The sequence below is a fragment of the Epinephelus lanceolatus genome, chromosome 18 (genome assembly GCF_041903045.1).
Source record: "Epinephelus lanceolatus isolate andai-2023 chromosome 18, ASM4190304v1, whole genome shotgun sequence".
In the NCBI taxonomy this organism is placed as follows: Eukaryota; Metazoa; Chordata; class Actinopteri; order Perciformes; family Serranidae; genus Epinephelus; species Epinephelus lanceolatus.
The window spans coordinates 27289507-27305833 of NC_135751.1; the positions used below are offsets into that span (position 1 = coordinate 27289507).

At 41.1% G+C, this 16327-nt stretch overlaps 1 protein-coding gene and 1 non-coding gene across 2 annotated transcripts; both read left to right on the plus strand.

Moving 5' to 3' along the window:
- The first annotated feature begins 647 nt into the window (after positions 1-647).
- trnaq-cug (transfer RNA glutamine (anticodon CUG)) lies at positions 648-719 on the plus strand. Its single transcript has one exon. It is a non-coding gene; the product is annotated as a tRNA-Gln (tRNA).
- Positions 720-1825: 1106 nt separating this feature from the next.
- Positions 1826-4397, plus strand: pvalb8 (parvalbumin 8). The gene is made up of 5 exons (XM_033644851.2): positions 1826-2108; positions 2522-2589; positions 3098-3230; positions 3571-3680; positions 4092-4397. The coding sequence occupies exons 2-5, from the start codon at positions 2529-2531 to the stop codon at positions 4115-4117; spliced, it is 330 nt and encodes a 109-aa protein (XP_033500742.1). The 5' UTR covers positions 1826-2108; positions 2522-2528; the 3' UTR covers positions 4118-4397.
- The last annotated feature ends 11930 nt before the right edge of the window (positions 4398-16327 follow it).

Genomic DNA, 16327 nt, shown 5'->3' on the forward strand with positions numbered 1-16327 from the left:
CACCGGGTGTGGGTAAAGTCGCACCGCTGCTCTCGATCCGGTGTCCTCCAGTCTCTTGTTCACACAGTCTGAAGGAGATGATTGAGTTTCCCAGGAGTCCAGCCTCTTTCGGACCTCACAACCTGACATCACTTGTTGAGGGGCCCCATTTACAAGTTGGCACCGCGGTTAGGTTTGGGAAGGGCTGACAAGTCAAACTACCGGAGATAAAAGCTTTTATTTTAATAATGACAGACGCCAGGATGCTGCTGATGAATTTAACAAACAGCATACATTGTGCGTAAAGTTCATGCTCACATGCAACAAACTTATAAAAATAAAATGAAACGTGCTTAGATTGATTTCTAACTGATTTGTTTTCCGTCTTCAGACCTTTAAATAATGTTTATGAGCATAATGACACCGCAGCAGGCCGACATTACCTGCACTTCACGGTTTCCAGCTGACGCGAGCAGGAGCGCAGCGCAGCCACAGGCGCCTGGGCTCCACCGCGCACACAAGCACGCGCATAAAGTGGCTGACTTCTAATGTGAGGGAGCTGGCCAGGGGCTGCTGTGTCCCTGGCTGTGGTTATAAGCAAGGATATCCCCACGTGTCGGGTTGCAGATATTTTGGAGACGGTTATGGACGGTAGGGGAACACACAGCGGTTCCATGGTGTAATGGTTAGCACTCTGGACTCTGAATCCAGCGATCCGAGTTCAAATCTCGGTGGGACCTGACTATTTATTGAACTGGACTGTGTAGATAATCATTCTTGATAATCAAATATACCACGTGTTGAAACGTATACTTGTCTGTCTCCCGCCTCCACACATACACTGCTGCTACATGCCGCATTTACACACCTTCATCTAACCTTACATCAAGGAGAGGAACAACCTTCTTTTCTGTGTGCTGCTGCTGCTGCTGCTGCTGCAGTGAACACTCTCCCAGGAATGTGCTTAATGACCCCTGCATTTGTTTGTGTGTCAGATCTGCTGGAGGCCACAAATGCCCTCGGAAAAGACAACCTGAACTGGTCATTTTGCAGCTGGACAAATTGGACATACAGAAAAAGTCCAGCTCTAGAAAACTGGATGAAACACAGAGACCATATGAGACAAATGATCAAACTCCAATAAAAATCAAGCCACTACTCAGGCCTGTGTGACCTCTGACTGCTATATACCTCTGTTTAAATGGTGCATGTGGATACCTGGGGACATTATGCATCATCATCACCATCTAGGCGGCACGGGACAGCGACAGCAGAGGGTGACCTCGGGTCCCTTAATCAGCACAGTTGACAAAGCAATTTACCGGGACATTCCCCCTGTCAGTATCACAGAGTGAGAAGGTTATAAAGCACCGGCGTCCCTGACATTAAATGATGCCTATTATATTAATAATATGTAACACATCTGTTGTGAATCTGCATCTGAGCAACTAGGACAGGGAAGATGTGATGTCCAAGGCAGGATGCACCACACAGAGAGAGGTTGTGTATGGGCTGACCTAGATGACATGTATGGTCCAAACAAATATATGCCATGCACAGTTCAATGTCAGCTGGCATTTCATTTCCCATGACTCACCTGAAATGCAATGATGGAGGCATATTTGTAGTAGGATGTAGCTCAGATGTGCTGGTTTGGGGACTGCTGCCTGTAAAGGGATATCTGCATGAAAGGGTGAGGGGGGAGGCAGAAACAGCAAGAGAGGGAGAAAAGGAGAGAGAGATTGCAGTTACATTACAGCCTCCCTGCATTTACTGTACGGTATAATTCTAGAGGTGAGAGGAGGAGGGGCGCGGGGATGACAGGAGGGAGTGGTGGATGGGGAAAGGAACGCGCTTTTTAACTTAATTTGCTACTTTACAAGGGCGTTACATATGTCCACGGTCCGGTCTCTCTGCCCCTGGGCGTTATAAATAGTAAAGGTTAATTAGTTAGCTGAGAAATTGGATCAGGGGCGGGCAGTTAGAATTTGATCCATAGACAGGTAACTCAAGCAATCCCTTTTGTCACTGCAATCAGACCTATATAAATCCGCCTTGACGGACAGCAGTCACCACATAGCCTTACCTCTCCGCTGGATCACCGACCGGGCGAGAACCCACTTTGCACGGTAAGTCGCTGCATGGATTCTAAAGGAGAGTGGCTTTCTTTTTGAAATTTTTTTATTAAATCCAGACGGATTTTGTGGCTCTTGTGAATTCAGAGCATTTTAGGGCACTTTAGACGCTGCCTATTAGCTGACAGGTGTAACAACTGCGTGCGTAAATGGAGAGCCTTCATGCGTAAAAGTTAATTCTATCATGTTTAATCCGCTGGATGAGACAGTATTTGGAAAAAAGTGTATCTTACATCCTGACTTTCATTTGAACTTACTGAAATGCATGACTGACTACTGCACAGGCTGACTTCTCAGTGCCAGTGTCATCTGGACACATTTGGCTCTCCATCAGTGTCAAGTTAGACGTTTTGCTCCTGTACCTGGCTATATGTGTTAATAATTCACCACGGTTGTTCCTCCTACAGGAATAAAATGTCGCTCTCATCTATCCTTTGCGCTGATGCCATCGACAGTGCTATCAAGGACTGCCAAGGTATCGTCTTCCACCAATATCATTATTGCTCTCTTCCTTAGATCTTTTTTTTTTTTTAAATTCTATACAGTCTTTCTGCTGGAGCCTGCGCACTCACCAGGCAATAGGACTGTCTCTGCATGATAGCCCAATGGAAGACTGCAATTTTTTTTAACATGAAAAGATACATACATACATATGGGGCTAAGCTAAGTGCTGTGTAATGTATGGGTACAAAGTTAGGGCTTTGTTAAGGGGTTTTATCTGGTACAAGCAGACCATATTTGATCCTGTTATCACTGGGGGACAAAGTGTACAAAAAAATCCACAATATTTCCTAAATACTATGTGTCTGGATCACTTACATCACACTTAATGATTTATCAGTTATATTTTATCTTGTTTCCACAATTTAAAGTGACATTGGTTGTCTGAGGATTTGCAGATATGACAGGAACTTTGCCGTCATTTTATTTTTGTGAAAAACTAGACACTAAATATTGAAATGCCTCCTTATATTCTCCTCCAGTACCAGACTCCTTCTGCCCCAAGAAGTTTTTCCAGATGTGTGGCCTCACCAAGAAAAGCCCCCAGGATGTGAAGAAGGTTTTCGGGATCCTGGACAACGACGGCAGCGGCTTTGTTGAGGAGGAAGAGCTCAAGTGAGTGAGCAGCCAGTTCACTAAAGACAGATTTTTCTTTTTGTGCCCAGGACGTAATGGGACAGGAGGAGAGATGAGATGTCCTCATGGGAAATAATCATATTTCCATTTAGTTTTTTGAAGATGGTGTTGTACAAGGAGGATCATTAGTTATACAGTCTTTTTTTAGGGCTGATATGGGATGGGGACTGTTTAAATTGTTACAGTTGACTGTCTACTAGTTCTCTGGCTGTGCAGGATACACATCACAGGACAGCTTGGACGTCAGTGTTAGTTCCTGATTTCTGCCCTTGTGACTATTGCTAACTTGAGGTTCTGTCTGTGGCTCTGTGTTTACCAGGTTTTTCCTCCAGAGGTTTTCCCCTGGTGCTCGCGTTCTGACAGACAAGGAGACTAAGGCCTTCTTGTGTGCTGCTGATGACGACAGTGATGGCCGAATTGGAGCAGAGGGTGAGCGGATCCACACATATTTTATACAGCCATTATGCAAGACATGCATTATATGTGTGACTACATAACCTTGATGCTTAGGAAATGACACTCCAAACTTTGCACATTTTTATTTTTCACTATGCCTATTGAAGCCTGGTTGACACAAAAGTGACACTTACACAGTGTTTCTATTGACTCATTTGTGAATTTAGATTTGGGTATTACTTTAATCTATTAGCCAAATCGTGTCAGTGACATGCTGTTAACTTGAGAGCACAGCGCCACTGAAATTCAGCACCACCATGCCAGCTCTCTAATGGTTTCAGAGCTTGTTACTAAATATAAAACACAAATAGTTACACTTATGCAGGTGTCAGACAGAAGAGAGAAGTTATCATCTTACTAATGCTGCTTCTTTTTCTTCCACAGAGTTCCAGGCCATGGTCTTGTCCTAAACAACTGGACTCCATCTCTCCAACTCAATCTGACAACCCCCCCCATCCTGCTCCTATTCCACTGCTTCAAGGGCTCTCTTAGTTTTAGTCAATCAATTTCCATCCATTAGAAAAAATTTTTTGATTCTTTTTATTTTGCAGGACTCGCCGGATCACAGACATCAACATTCACATATTTTTATTTTCTTTTTCGTATGTTTTAGACAGATGATAAAGCTGTATCCCAAAATAAATGTACAATTTACCAAATTACTGAGAAAATAAAAGAATCAAATCCAAATCCTGCAACTGTTTTTTTTTCATTATTTCTAGTACATATTTGTGTGTTTCTGTTTGGCTTTTACTCAGATGTGGTTTGAGATGACACAGGGTTGCAAGGCAAGAAAAATATACTGTATGGGAGTCAAGGTGAAATGTTTCATATATACAAGATCGTCTAATTAGCTACATACGTACATACAGATGTGCCTGTGCAAAAAACAAACACAGAAGCAAACGCACTGTCACACAGTTGTCTTTACAGTTCTGTGGTGTCCTTGAATCATCACTTACGAACACAGCGGTAAATGAGACTGAACGTTAGGCAGTGTCAGGTATATGAGAACTGAGATGTCCTGAAAACACAGGGTTTCCGACTGAGGTATATGTGTGTATATGTGTGTATGTGTGCATAGATTCATAGAGCTAGCACAGGGAAAAGGCAGAGGAGGCGACCTTGATGACCACCTGAGTGTCACCGTGGCTGGATCGAGTGACACCTGACCTCAGCTTTGTAAATAAACCCATCTGAACCTGGGTGCGGCTCAGGCTAGAGCAACAGAATGCACACACACACACACAAACACACACAAACAAAACCCAGTGCATTTGCAAAAATCAAATACAAGATGAGACAGAGGTCTCCATGCAAACACACATGATCCCAAATATGCACATAAATGCACACACATCGGTAATAGATGCAGAGCGCGAGAGTGTGAGTGTGTGATGCACAGAGGAAGATGCAAACTCTGCAGAATGCTATAGCTGAGGATGCTAGCCTTACATGTACTCCTCTGCCAGGTCCCTGTGATGGCTCAGGATAGCTTGCTCAGGATATATTAAAGAAGAACCATTTTATTATGCTCACCCAAACACTAAGACAGAAGATTGAGCATCTCACAGCTCTGCGTCCTTCCTAGAAGAGACTTTAAATAGCACACAGCTTTTTCACACTCTGCACTTAAAGGATTCATCGGATTAAAATTAACAACTACTTCAATACTTACCCTCCCAGTGGAGGGGCCCAAAATATAGAGTACTGCTCGTTCCTTCAGTGGTTCCACCTTAGTGTCATTTCAATTACCTGTATATTACAGACAGAACCTGACTATTACAGCAGATAGCTGCTCCTCAGAACTATAGGGCATACCCTGGTATTAGCATGAGGTCGTTGTCACAAGTGGAGAATACATGCCTACTGCTGCTCGATTTGAGATGGTGTGCTGTAGTAATGATAGAGGTTTTCCTTCCTCAGCTAGACCCATACTGCCTGTGTGTGTCTCATTATATTACAGATTTCACTATCAAGTGGCAAAAATGTGATGAAGCCACACCCATTTATTAACAATTTAACATTTTAAAATTAGTAGTTGCAGGCAGTATCAGTCAAAGATATTATACCTCAATGAAAGACAAATCCATAAATATTTTAGTGTAAATGACTGAGTATTTTGCAAAGTGCAGCAATGTGAAAATGCCACAGACACTCACAGTAAAATCAGACATTAAACACAGTGAAACAAGCGTTCCTGCAAGTTACAATTATGCACGCGTGAGTAGCAAAGACAAAATCTGTGCTGCCTACTACTCAATCCGTATTTACTGAAGACTGCCTACTAAATAAATACTTAAAGTCTTCCATCACCAGTAGACTGTCCACACTAAAGTATACACAAGCAAAAGACATGACCGACGGCTGGTCTGACCGAGGCTGTGGCTATGAAAGTAGACCTTAAATCTCCAAAAACGTCAGACCAAATTTCCGAACAGGCATTATTTGGATACTACAAATGACAGGCAAGTCCAAAGTCTGGCCCAGGGGCCAATTATGGCCCGCGGGCGGATTTTAAACTGCCCGCAGCCTGTCTTGTGAAATATACTTCATGTGGCCAGCCACACAATATTGGCTAATCAAACAGGGTCACTTTTTCCTGATGATGGCAGGACTATCGTACAGTTTGTAGACTGGCACCAAGAAGGAACTAGTGTGTTTTTATAAATAGATAGACAAGCAAACAAACAAAGTAAGAAGTACAAAGTCAACAGCAAGGGCCATCAAAGTTGTTTATCAATGGAAAATCAATGATTTTTTTTAAATAACCCACATGATGTGGCAGCGGCTGGCCCCAGGGGCGTAAATATAGACAGTGGAGGCAGTGTGGTTGCATTGGGGGCCCTTGAGGTAGAAGGCCCATAGAGACAGTGGGTCCTCCAACAATGTGTTGAGTGGAGAATGGACCATTGTGAGTGACTGCTGCAGAAAATAGTCTGTGTTCAAAGAAGAACTCTCAGGCCATGTTTACACGAAAACGATCCGCTGAAAACAGAATCGTTTCTCATTTTCGTTTCGAAAAAAGTTTCCGCGTTTAGATGGCAACATTTTGCTAACAATTGCCGTGCACACATATCTGCAAAAATGACCAAAAACGCTGCAGTATACATGCCAGGCCAGTAGTTGGCAGTGTGACGCTTACGCTTCCTTCTACAGAGCGGCGATGTATAAACAAAACAAAATGGCAACCGCACGTTGTCTGGACGGACAACGAGGTGGAGATGCTACAGTAAATCTACACTATGATGGGGAAGCTTTGATAAATTGTTGTTGTGATGGTGGACTTTATCGCGCACGCCTAGTGACTGGAAATGTAATGCGCGTGTGCGAAAAGTCTCCATTTTCAGAGGAAATGCATATTGCAAGTTCACATGACAATGGAGATGGTGCCGGTTCCAAAAAATTGCACCCTGGAATCCGTTTTCAAAACGTTGCGTTTTCAGGCACCCAAAACGCCGCTGTCGTGTAAACGATTGGCCAAAACGCAACTAAAGTTTACCGTTTTCAGTTGAAACCCATCTCTGTTGTGTTTACTTTTTTTTTGGTACAATAGTCAATAGCATCTATAACAAAATTTAATGCTTATTTCATCACAATTTAAAATGTTGAATTAAATCAATATTTTCTTATTTTATTTGGGTTTTTTTGTATACAAACACGCAGTGATGATTGCTGGGTAATATGTATGTTGATGTTATCCAGTGTCAAGTCTCTGATCATGTTACGAGACGATATGTGCATGATAGTGTGCACTAGGGCCCATCATAACTACCTTACACCATTGGCTGGCCCCCAGGTATTTTATCTAATCTGGCCCCCTTTAAAAAAGAATTGGACACCCCTGACATTTGGTCAAATCTAAATAGTTATTTTCTTGCCTGAAATGATATTAAACCTAATAGAGTGACATTTTTACAGATTTTAGCCTGGCTCAAACTCAGTTGTGTCTAGATAACTGCAGATCAGGGAGAACTCCCACAAGATTTCATGTTCCATGTTTCAAGTAACCATTTTAACCTGAAACATTATCTTTCCCTCACCCTAACCTAGTGCTTTATGTGCCTAAACCCAACCAGACCTTGACCACAACTAGACAAGAATATTCTGAAGCAGCTTGCAAGAGTTTTGCAAATCAAGGGTTAGCATTAAGTCATGACCCTCAAAATCTCCACTGTTTGGCTGTTGTGGAGTCTGATGAGATGCATTGCACTGTGGGGCAGTTGAGTATATCCAGTAAGCTCATGTCTCATACTTAGAAATTCTTGCTCATCCAGTATACATCAGCACATTTCTAATGCACAGAGAATCCACATACTATGCAGTTTGGATGCACCGCATACTCAATTTTACATCATACTTGGTATGAATAGTATGTTAGTATGTGATTTCAAACACAGCTAAAGTTAGATACCCTGAGGGTAAGTTTTGTAAAACCTCATCAAGTAGCTGTGAACCAAAAACATATATTGTTTTATTATTACTATAACCCCAATATTCTTCATACCTTGTGTTTGTTTTTTTCATGTATATACATATTAGAGTAGCAACACATTTGCAGACAAACTGTTGCGTATCAAGACAACATCACTGGACATGCACAGAGAGGCACGATGCTAATTAGATCATCATGTATCCATATCTGCTGTTATCAATTTCCCATCCTCATCTCTGCAGGCATGGAGGAGTGAGAGCCACGGAGGGTGGGGGTGGGGGTGGGGGTACACGGCTGAAAGCAGGACAAGGTTGGGGAAGCCAGTAGGTAACACAAGCCAGGGGACACACAATGGAGCTGTGACCCCTGCGGGTCAGGAGAAGTGAGTGGTGAACAGGAAGGAAATGTGAGCCAACAGGTCGACGCTGACTGCTGGATGTGCTGCGGTGGGACAGCAGTACAAGATTATGTGACAAGCAGATTACCTGGACTCAAGGGCGGAGGGATGGATGGACGGAGAGAGACCGTCGCTCTGTTTCTCTCTGACAGGCCAGTAGTGTCCAACGGTCCTGGTGGGCTGACGATGTGAGGAAAATGACAATAAAATAGTTCACTCTGAACTGTTTTTACTTTTAACTAGTTTCACAATGCTGGCCTTAAAGGGACAGTTCACCCCAAAATCAAAAACATATATGTTTACTCTTACTTGTAGTGCTATTTATCAATCTAGATTGTTTTGGCGTGAGTTGCTGAATGTTGGAGATATTGGTCATAGAGATGTCTGCCTTCTCCTCAATAAAAAAGAACTAGATGGCACTTAGCTTGCGGTGCTTAAAATGCCAAAAAATACATGAAAATCTCAATAGCGATGTCTCTTCCCAGAAATCATGACCCAGTTACTAAAGATAACCCACAGATGTTGTGAGCAGTTTCATTTGCTTTCTAACAAACTACACCCGCCAACTGCATACAGAAGGAAAGGTGCATCTACTGCTCATGACAGCGCGACATGTAAACATTAATGGCGCCTTTCTTGACTGAGCAGTAACCTTAGCTACCTCAGTGGCGCTAGGTCAGCTAGTAGTAGATGCATGCTATCTAGATTGATAAATATCACTACAGATGAGAGGAAAAGTTTGTAGTTTTGATTTTGGGGTGAACTGTCCCTTTAACAGAGAGCTATATCATCTGTGTAGAGCTAAAACAGTAATTTTAAACAAGCATGTTGAAGGCAGAGTTGCTTTGTACTTGTACTGTGCTGATGGAAAACAGTGCCATTCCAAGCAGTAAGGTAAAGCCAAGTAATACTGCAAATTGTCACAAACTGGCTCAGTGAATGTGACAAGTAGGGAGTTCACACAAAAGATTAAAACAAGCAGAATTTATTAAACTAAAATTAACTTAAATAACCAATGGAGTGTGTAGGAGGAGGCAGCTTATATAGCCTGGAAGCCCAAGTGAGCCTAATCAAGGTAACAAGCCTCCCATGTCAGCCAACTGCCTGAAAAAGATGGGGTTGTGCTTTTGGGGACACATAGATTTTGTGAATGGGGAATATTCCTTATTCCATTATCTTTTAATTATTCTGTTTATGACCAGTGAAGTTCAGGAGCAGAGGCAAGGGGTAACCTCTGAGGCTAAAAAAATTAAATGTGCCAAAAACTGCACTTCCTCAAATGGCCACTTGAAGATGGCTCCAAAACAGAGTCAGTCCCCATAGGCACTCATGTTAAAATGTCCACTTGTACAGCAGAAATAAACATGGTTATAGCCTAGAACAAAAAACAGTTTTGGTCTCTATAGTTAATTTAAACATTCATGACAACTGTACAGGGGGTGAATTTTTTTTATGACTCACCCATTTATGTTTTATTGAAGGCCAGGGTTATGCATACTTGAGTGAGGCTGTTTGAGTGACAGGCTGTCTGCAAGGCCTCACTACTGCACAGCTCCAATCTGCCCTCCAATTATGGTCACCTCTGGCTCCAAAAAACAAGATAACAACGGCCGAAATGCTGAACTCAAAGCTTCAAAATGGCAGTCTAGACACCAATGAGTGACATCACAGTAGCTATGTTCAATCTAGAGAGCTCCAGAAATTAGTCTTAAAACAGAAAAATTAGTTAGCACTCCCATTTCCCCTTATCTTAAAGTCAAGGATCCTTTGAATGGGTTTTTCGACAGATGCAGTAAGGTCTGTGATTAACACAAGCTTATGAGACTTTTACGTGTAGTTCTATGACATAAAATAAGTCAGTAAATATCCCATTTGTGTATTCTGAAGCTTTTGTGTTTCCTTAAAAAGGAGGTTGCCAACAAGCGGCTAAATGAGACTACAAAACGTCATCACACTGACCATGGTTTTACAGCCATGCAGCTGTAGTATAGTTCATTTATAGTCTACCATTACTATTTTACTCCTGGCAATTGCATTTAGGCTTCAAAAGACATGAGAGTGGCATTCATTTGTTAAGATAATCTGCTGAACAAAATGTGCAAGTATCATTATTATTAGGGTCCGGGCAGCTAAGCTGCCAGGACACTATTGTAATCCTAGGTATTCTTCCTCTTCTTCTTCTTCTTCTTCTTCTTCTTCTTCTGAGGAAATCATACTTCCCATGGGTGAAAACTCACCAAACTTTGCACAAAGGTCCAGTCTCATGCCAGATATCCTCAGCTGTAAACTCAAGCCAATAGGTCTGATGGTGGCGCTACAGTAAGCGTCTAAAGTTCAAAACTTTGAAAATTCATAAAAAATCAACCATACGTGCTACAACTTCACAACTTTCATCAAACTGTAGCCCCAATACTGAAGAAACTTTTGTACATTTAAACCTATTAAAAATTATGAAATCCATCACGCTGTTTTTTTTTTCAAAAACTGTACAACTTCTTAAACCTATCTCCTCCCTCAATTTTTGCTCAATTGACACCAAACTTGCTACAGAGCATCTTCAGACTGTCCTACAAAAACTATGTTTCTCAGATTTTTGATTTATCAAAAATTGAGCCTACAGTGCATCAAAATGTTTGACTGTAAACAGTACTGTAAACATACATGCAAATTCTTGCTAAATAAATCTTCAATGTTCATGAAAAAAATGACAAAATTCTAGAGTCATGGTAGATGATGTGTGGCAAATTTCAGAATTTTATCTCAAAAACTGATTTTTTTACAGCATTTTGAATTTTGCTCTAATGTGAACAATTGGAGTCAATGTAAAAATGGCAATTTTAAACATCAGTTTTTCACTTATGGAGCAAATCAATCATTGTTACAGACAAATTACCAACATCTCCATGCTGTCTAGATGCAATATGTGTATTTTCAGATTTTTGTCTTAATAACTGAATTTTTTATAGTGGTTTCAAATCTGCCTTTCCATGCACGGATGGCTGCTTTCCTACACAACAGTGAATGGCTTACTCAGTTTGTGAAGCCACTGTTGAGTTGTTACTTGCCAATTAGCTCAGAGCGGTAGATGACCGTCTAGGGTTCCAGAGGTTGCAGATTCGAGCCTCAACTGGTGCAGAATCCACATTGTAATGTAAACATCTCCTTGTGCGCCAGCTTATTGCTTAAAATTGCCTGAGCCTGACTCATCGATGTTGAGCATCTACAAGTCTTCTTCCTGCTAGAAAATCTGCCTTCTCATGCTTGAAAATAAACCAAACTTTGCACAAAGATCCAGTGTCAATACTTCAGTGTGAAACCATCTGAGGCTTCTCACTTTGCACATAGCACTAGTTCAACATCAGTTTTTCACTTATGGAGCAAATCAATCATTGTTAAAATAAATTACCAACATCTCCATGCTGTCTAGATGCAATATGTGTATTTTCAGATTTTTGTTTCGATAACTGAATTTTTTTACAGTGGTTTGAAATCTGCTTTTCCATGCATGGACGGCTGCTAAACCTGCACGTCTGGCTTAGTCAATTTGTGAAGCTACACATGAATTGTCACTGACTAATTAGTTCAGTGAGATAGAAATTGATTCTTAGTCTCAGAGGTTGTGAGTTCAAGCCTCAGCTGAGGCAAAAGGCAGATTGTGTTGCTAAATTCCTAAATGTCTTCCAATTCTTCTGCTTGTTGCTCAGAATTGCCTAAAAATGCCCCGACCCGACCCATCGCTGCGCAGCAGCTATAATTATATTATAATCTTCTGCAATGATCAAAAATCCAATGGCAAAATCCCATTGGCCTTTTGATGAAAGAACCAGGGCGGCGCTAACTTCCCCGCCTGCCTACAAAAAAAGTGTCATCCCTGGAGCACTCTGTTTTATACAGTCTGTGAGTACAGGTCATAGTAGTAGCTGTAGTAGTAGTCCCCTTGAAATGTTAATATGTAGCATTGGGTAACAAACAAAGGATTAACTATTGGAAGAAATAAAGTAAGCAAGGAAACTTAACTCTGACTTAACTCTACATTTACACTGAAACATTTGTGCGACTGCTAATACTGTGCTATCAGTTCATTTAGATGGCCGCTTTAGGATGGACACATAGGTCTGGCCTGCCTGTCTGCTTGGCACTTCAATAATTGATGCCCTCGCTTCATTGTCACCAAAAACTCATATCAAGAAAGGAGTGTCAGGCTCACCTTACTGATTAAGTCTGTGTGAAACTTTAATGTGCACCCCATCTTCAGCTGATAACAAACTGAAGTGTTCAAGCAAACGGGGTGACGGCAAGTTGAACCGTTCGGATGTCCACTGTGCACCCAGAGTCCGCGGTGACAAACACTGATCATATTTTGACTCATTCCCAGTCTTTTGGAGGCTGGAGGTATCCGAGATGTTGCTACCTGATAGTCTGAACTGGGAGGAACGTCGTAAAAGATTTAACTGGCGTGTTAGGATGACTGAATGGGCTTTGTGAGCTCTGTGCAGGAACTCTATCCATAATGCAGGGGATGACAGCACTGCCTCTGTTCCCCAACAAGCATTAGTCCTGAGCCCCTACTTATGATGTCTGCGTGCAGCTTCCCTTCATTAATGAATGATAGGCCATGCACATATCAATGGCCACTACTGATGCACACAGGGCGTTCATGGAAGGAGATTTCTAGAAATCTATTTGCACCCCGCCTTGAGCCTTTTGTTTACATATCCGCTAATTGAAGTTTTATTAATAGATACATCGGGCTGTGGTTATTCACTAGACTAATGCAAGTTTGCAGCTAAAAGCCACACCCTGCTTAAACCCCTGAACAGCTGTTACATGTGCTGATTCACCCTCAGAGTAATGGCTGTCATGGAGAGGTAGACAGGTACTTTGCAGACTTTTCCAAATGAGAAGGCACAATCAGATAAGATGGTGAGAGTCATCCAGGACGAACTTACTTTGACAATAATGGAGGCAAACTGTCTGGTTTTAGATGGTTACTGAAGAATGTTTGTGTCTAGGTGGAGTTTGGTCGGTAAACACTTTACAGCATCCATAAATGTCAAAGCAGATTCACACAGAGAGTAAAAGAACTTTCATAAGCTTGAATTACGCCAATGATGCATTCAGGAACTCAGACATTACTTGTCTGAGTCATCAACAAACAACTGCTGTGACTGTCATAATTTTCTTTTTCCCTTAACCTTTTAATAGTATATTTTACAGGTTGTACGACAAGTAAGTATATAGCTTACAAATAGACGTCAAACCACCAAGCCTCCAGTCGCAACATCATCGTATCCCAGCACACCTGTAGATTAACAGTGATATGATTAAATCCTTCCCATCAAAACCAGTGGACGGAGAATCTGAACTTGCAAAACTAGCACATAGTAAAAATGAAAATAAATACTCTTAACAGACTATTTAGTCTCAACAAAACACATGAGCTTATTTGTTTTTTGTGAATTGTTTGCTCATATTAATGAATAAAATGATTCTTTACACTACATCGCATACATATTTTGTGTTGTATTTGTCATCACTGCTCAGAATATCCTCAATTTCTGTAGTATTTCCAGGAAACAGCATGTTAGAAAATCACATTAGATCAATATTTTCCTATTTAAACAGTATTTCCCTATTAATTGTTTGGTGATGTTTGATCTCCCATCTATTCCAATCAATGGATTTTGAGTAAAAGCCATAAATCCTTCAGTTTGTATTTTGACTTGTATAAGAAATACTGATGCGTGGGTCAGGTTTTATTTAAACCTGCACCAATGTGGCCTGTTATGAGAGCAGATTGGCCCACAGTGTGCTAATCAGTGACCCGAAACTGACCTGTAAATTGCTATTGCTAATAACAACCTGCTTGCTGTTGACTCTAGTGTATGTCATTTCCAGTAAATATCACAACATAAAACATGTTTTCTGTTTAGAAAGTAGCCTACAAACAGCAAGACAGCAAGTACTCACCCATCTTTAAGTGGTTACGTCTTAAGGAATTTACAGTGGTTTGTTTACATGACGTTACAAAAATGCATATTTAACAAATTCAGTGTGGACAGAGAGACGCCTGCTTGCTACACATTGTTAGGCCAATGCATTCTCAGAGGGAAATATTTTTACTGGAGAGATTTAAATATGTTGGACTTAAACATACGGATAACAGAAATCCTGAGTGGAGCAGCACTGATGATAAAGCTGTTTACTGTGTGAGAGAGGAAGAGGAGGTGGAAGGTGAACAATTCCACCATGTGCCTGTAAGTTATTATTTATTCACTCAGAACATTGCTTTGTCATGATTTAATGATCCACTTGATCCCACAATATTTTCTTAGAAGCTTACCCAAACCACCCAACCTGCGAGATAAGTAATATCCTCCTGAGACACAAACTTTTGTTCGGTATGCATTTTTAATTTCTCCTAGCTATTTGGGGTCAGTAGTAGTATAGTATAGTATAAAAAACGAAACATTGTCAACGATAATTAAGTCCTAATGTCCTCAAACGAGAAGATACTGAAGTCCCAATGTCTTCAAATGAGTACTTCCTGGTACAGTGTGAACAGTGTCTTAGCTCGTTACTGCTGCTAAAATCAGTCAAATTTGTTGCCATATCAAACATTATCAATCATAAAAAAAAAAACAAGTTTCAACCATAACATGTGATCAGGTTTGGTACCTTGTCTACTTTTATGTCAGGATCAGCTGTAGACTGACTTGGCAGAGATGGCTGCCATCTTGTTTTACATGGATTAATGTATTGCGCTCTTACCACCACCAGATGAAACAAAAAAGTGTCCAAAAACGAGGACAGCAGGTCTAAGTTATGTTGAGTAAAATATATGTACTTTAACAATATGATTAATAGATTTAAATGTGCCTTACTCTTCCTCCTTGCCTCATGGTCGGCCATGTTTGTTGAAAAGGGTGTGTGGCTCTACTGCAGTCCACTTTAGATGATGTGAAACACTTTGATTGGCTTAAAGTCAACCAATCAAATAAGTTTGTGGATTTGGGTGGAGTCAGACGACAGTAATCATATTAAAACATTCAAGAGAAGTTACGTCCAATGGAAAGGTCAGGGTATCTGAATGGATTAACTGTGATATTAATCTTTAAAGTCAGTGATAGTTCAATGGTTTTAAGTCAGTGAGATTCAATAAAAACGCTGAATCTGTGTACCACATACAATGTATAAGCTGTGCTTAAGCAAACATTTGACCTTTTGGGAGTATTTCTTGACTCTACGCTGTTGCCAGGAAACCAGCGGGCACTCAAGGAAGTTAGGACTCCCTGCCGAGAAATAGTTCAGCACATCCCCTTTGTAAAACTACAAATTGTTGTTTTTACATGACAGTTTTTGTTCTAAACAAGCCAGATATAATGTGTTAATTAGTGAGCTTTAGAGGTGCTGGTAAAGGCAGCTTTCTTTTTAACTTTTGGACAAATTTATTGGACAATTGTGGCTCATATGCCAAAGATGTCCAACTATTCCTTTAAAACATTGTAAGTAACTCTGAGCAAAGTATTCATTGCATCAGTTCACACGGTATTTATCTCTGTCAGTGACCCAGTAAGCCTGTATCTGACAGCACTTACAAGACCCGTGTCACTATGTTACCTACAGCTTGACAGACTGCATCTCCCATGTTCCTACATGATTTAAAGAACTGCTGTGAACTGTCAGGTTTCAGCTCCCCCATAGTCTCAGTTTCTATCTCAGGTCTTACTCTGGCCATCAGATCCGACTATTACCTCAGCAGAGATGCCAGGCCGGGCCCAGCACCCC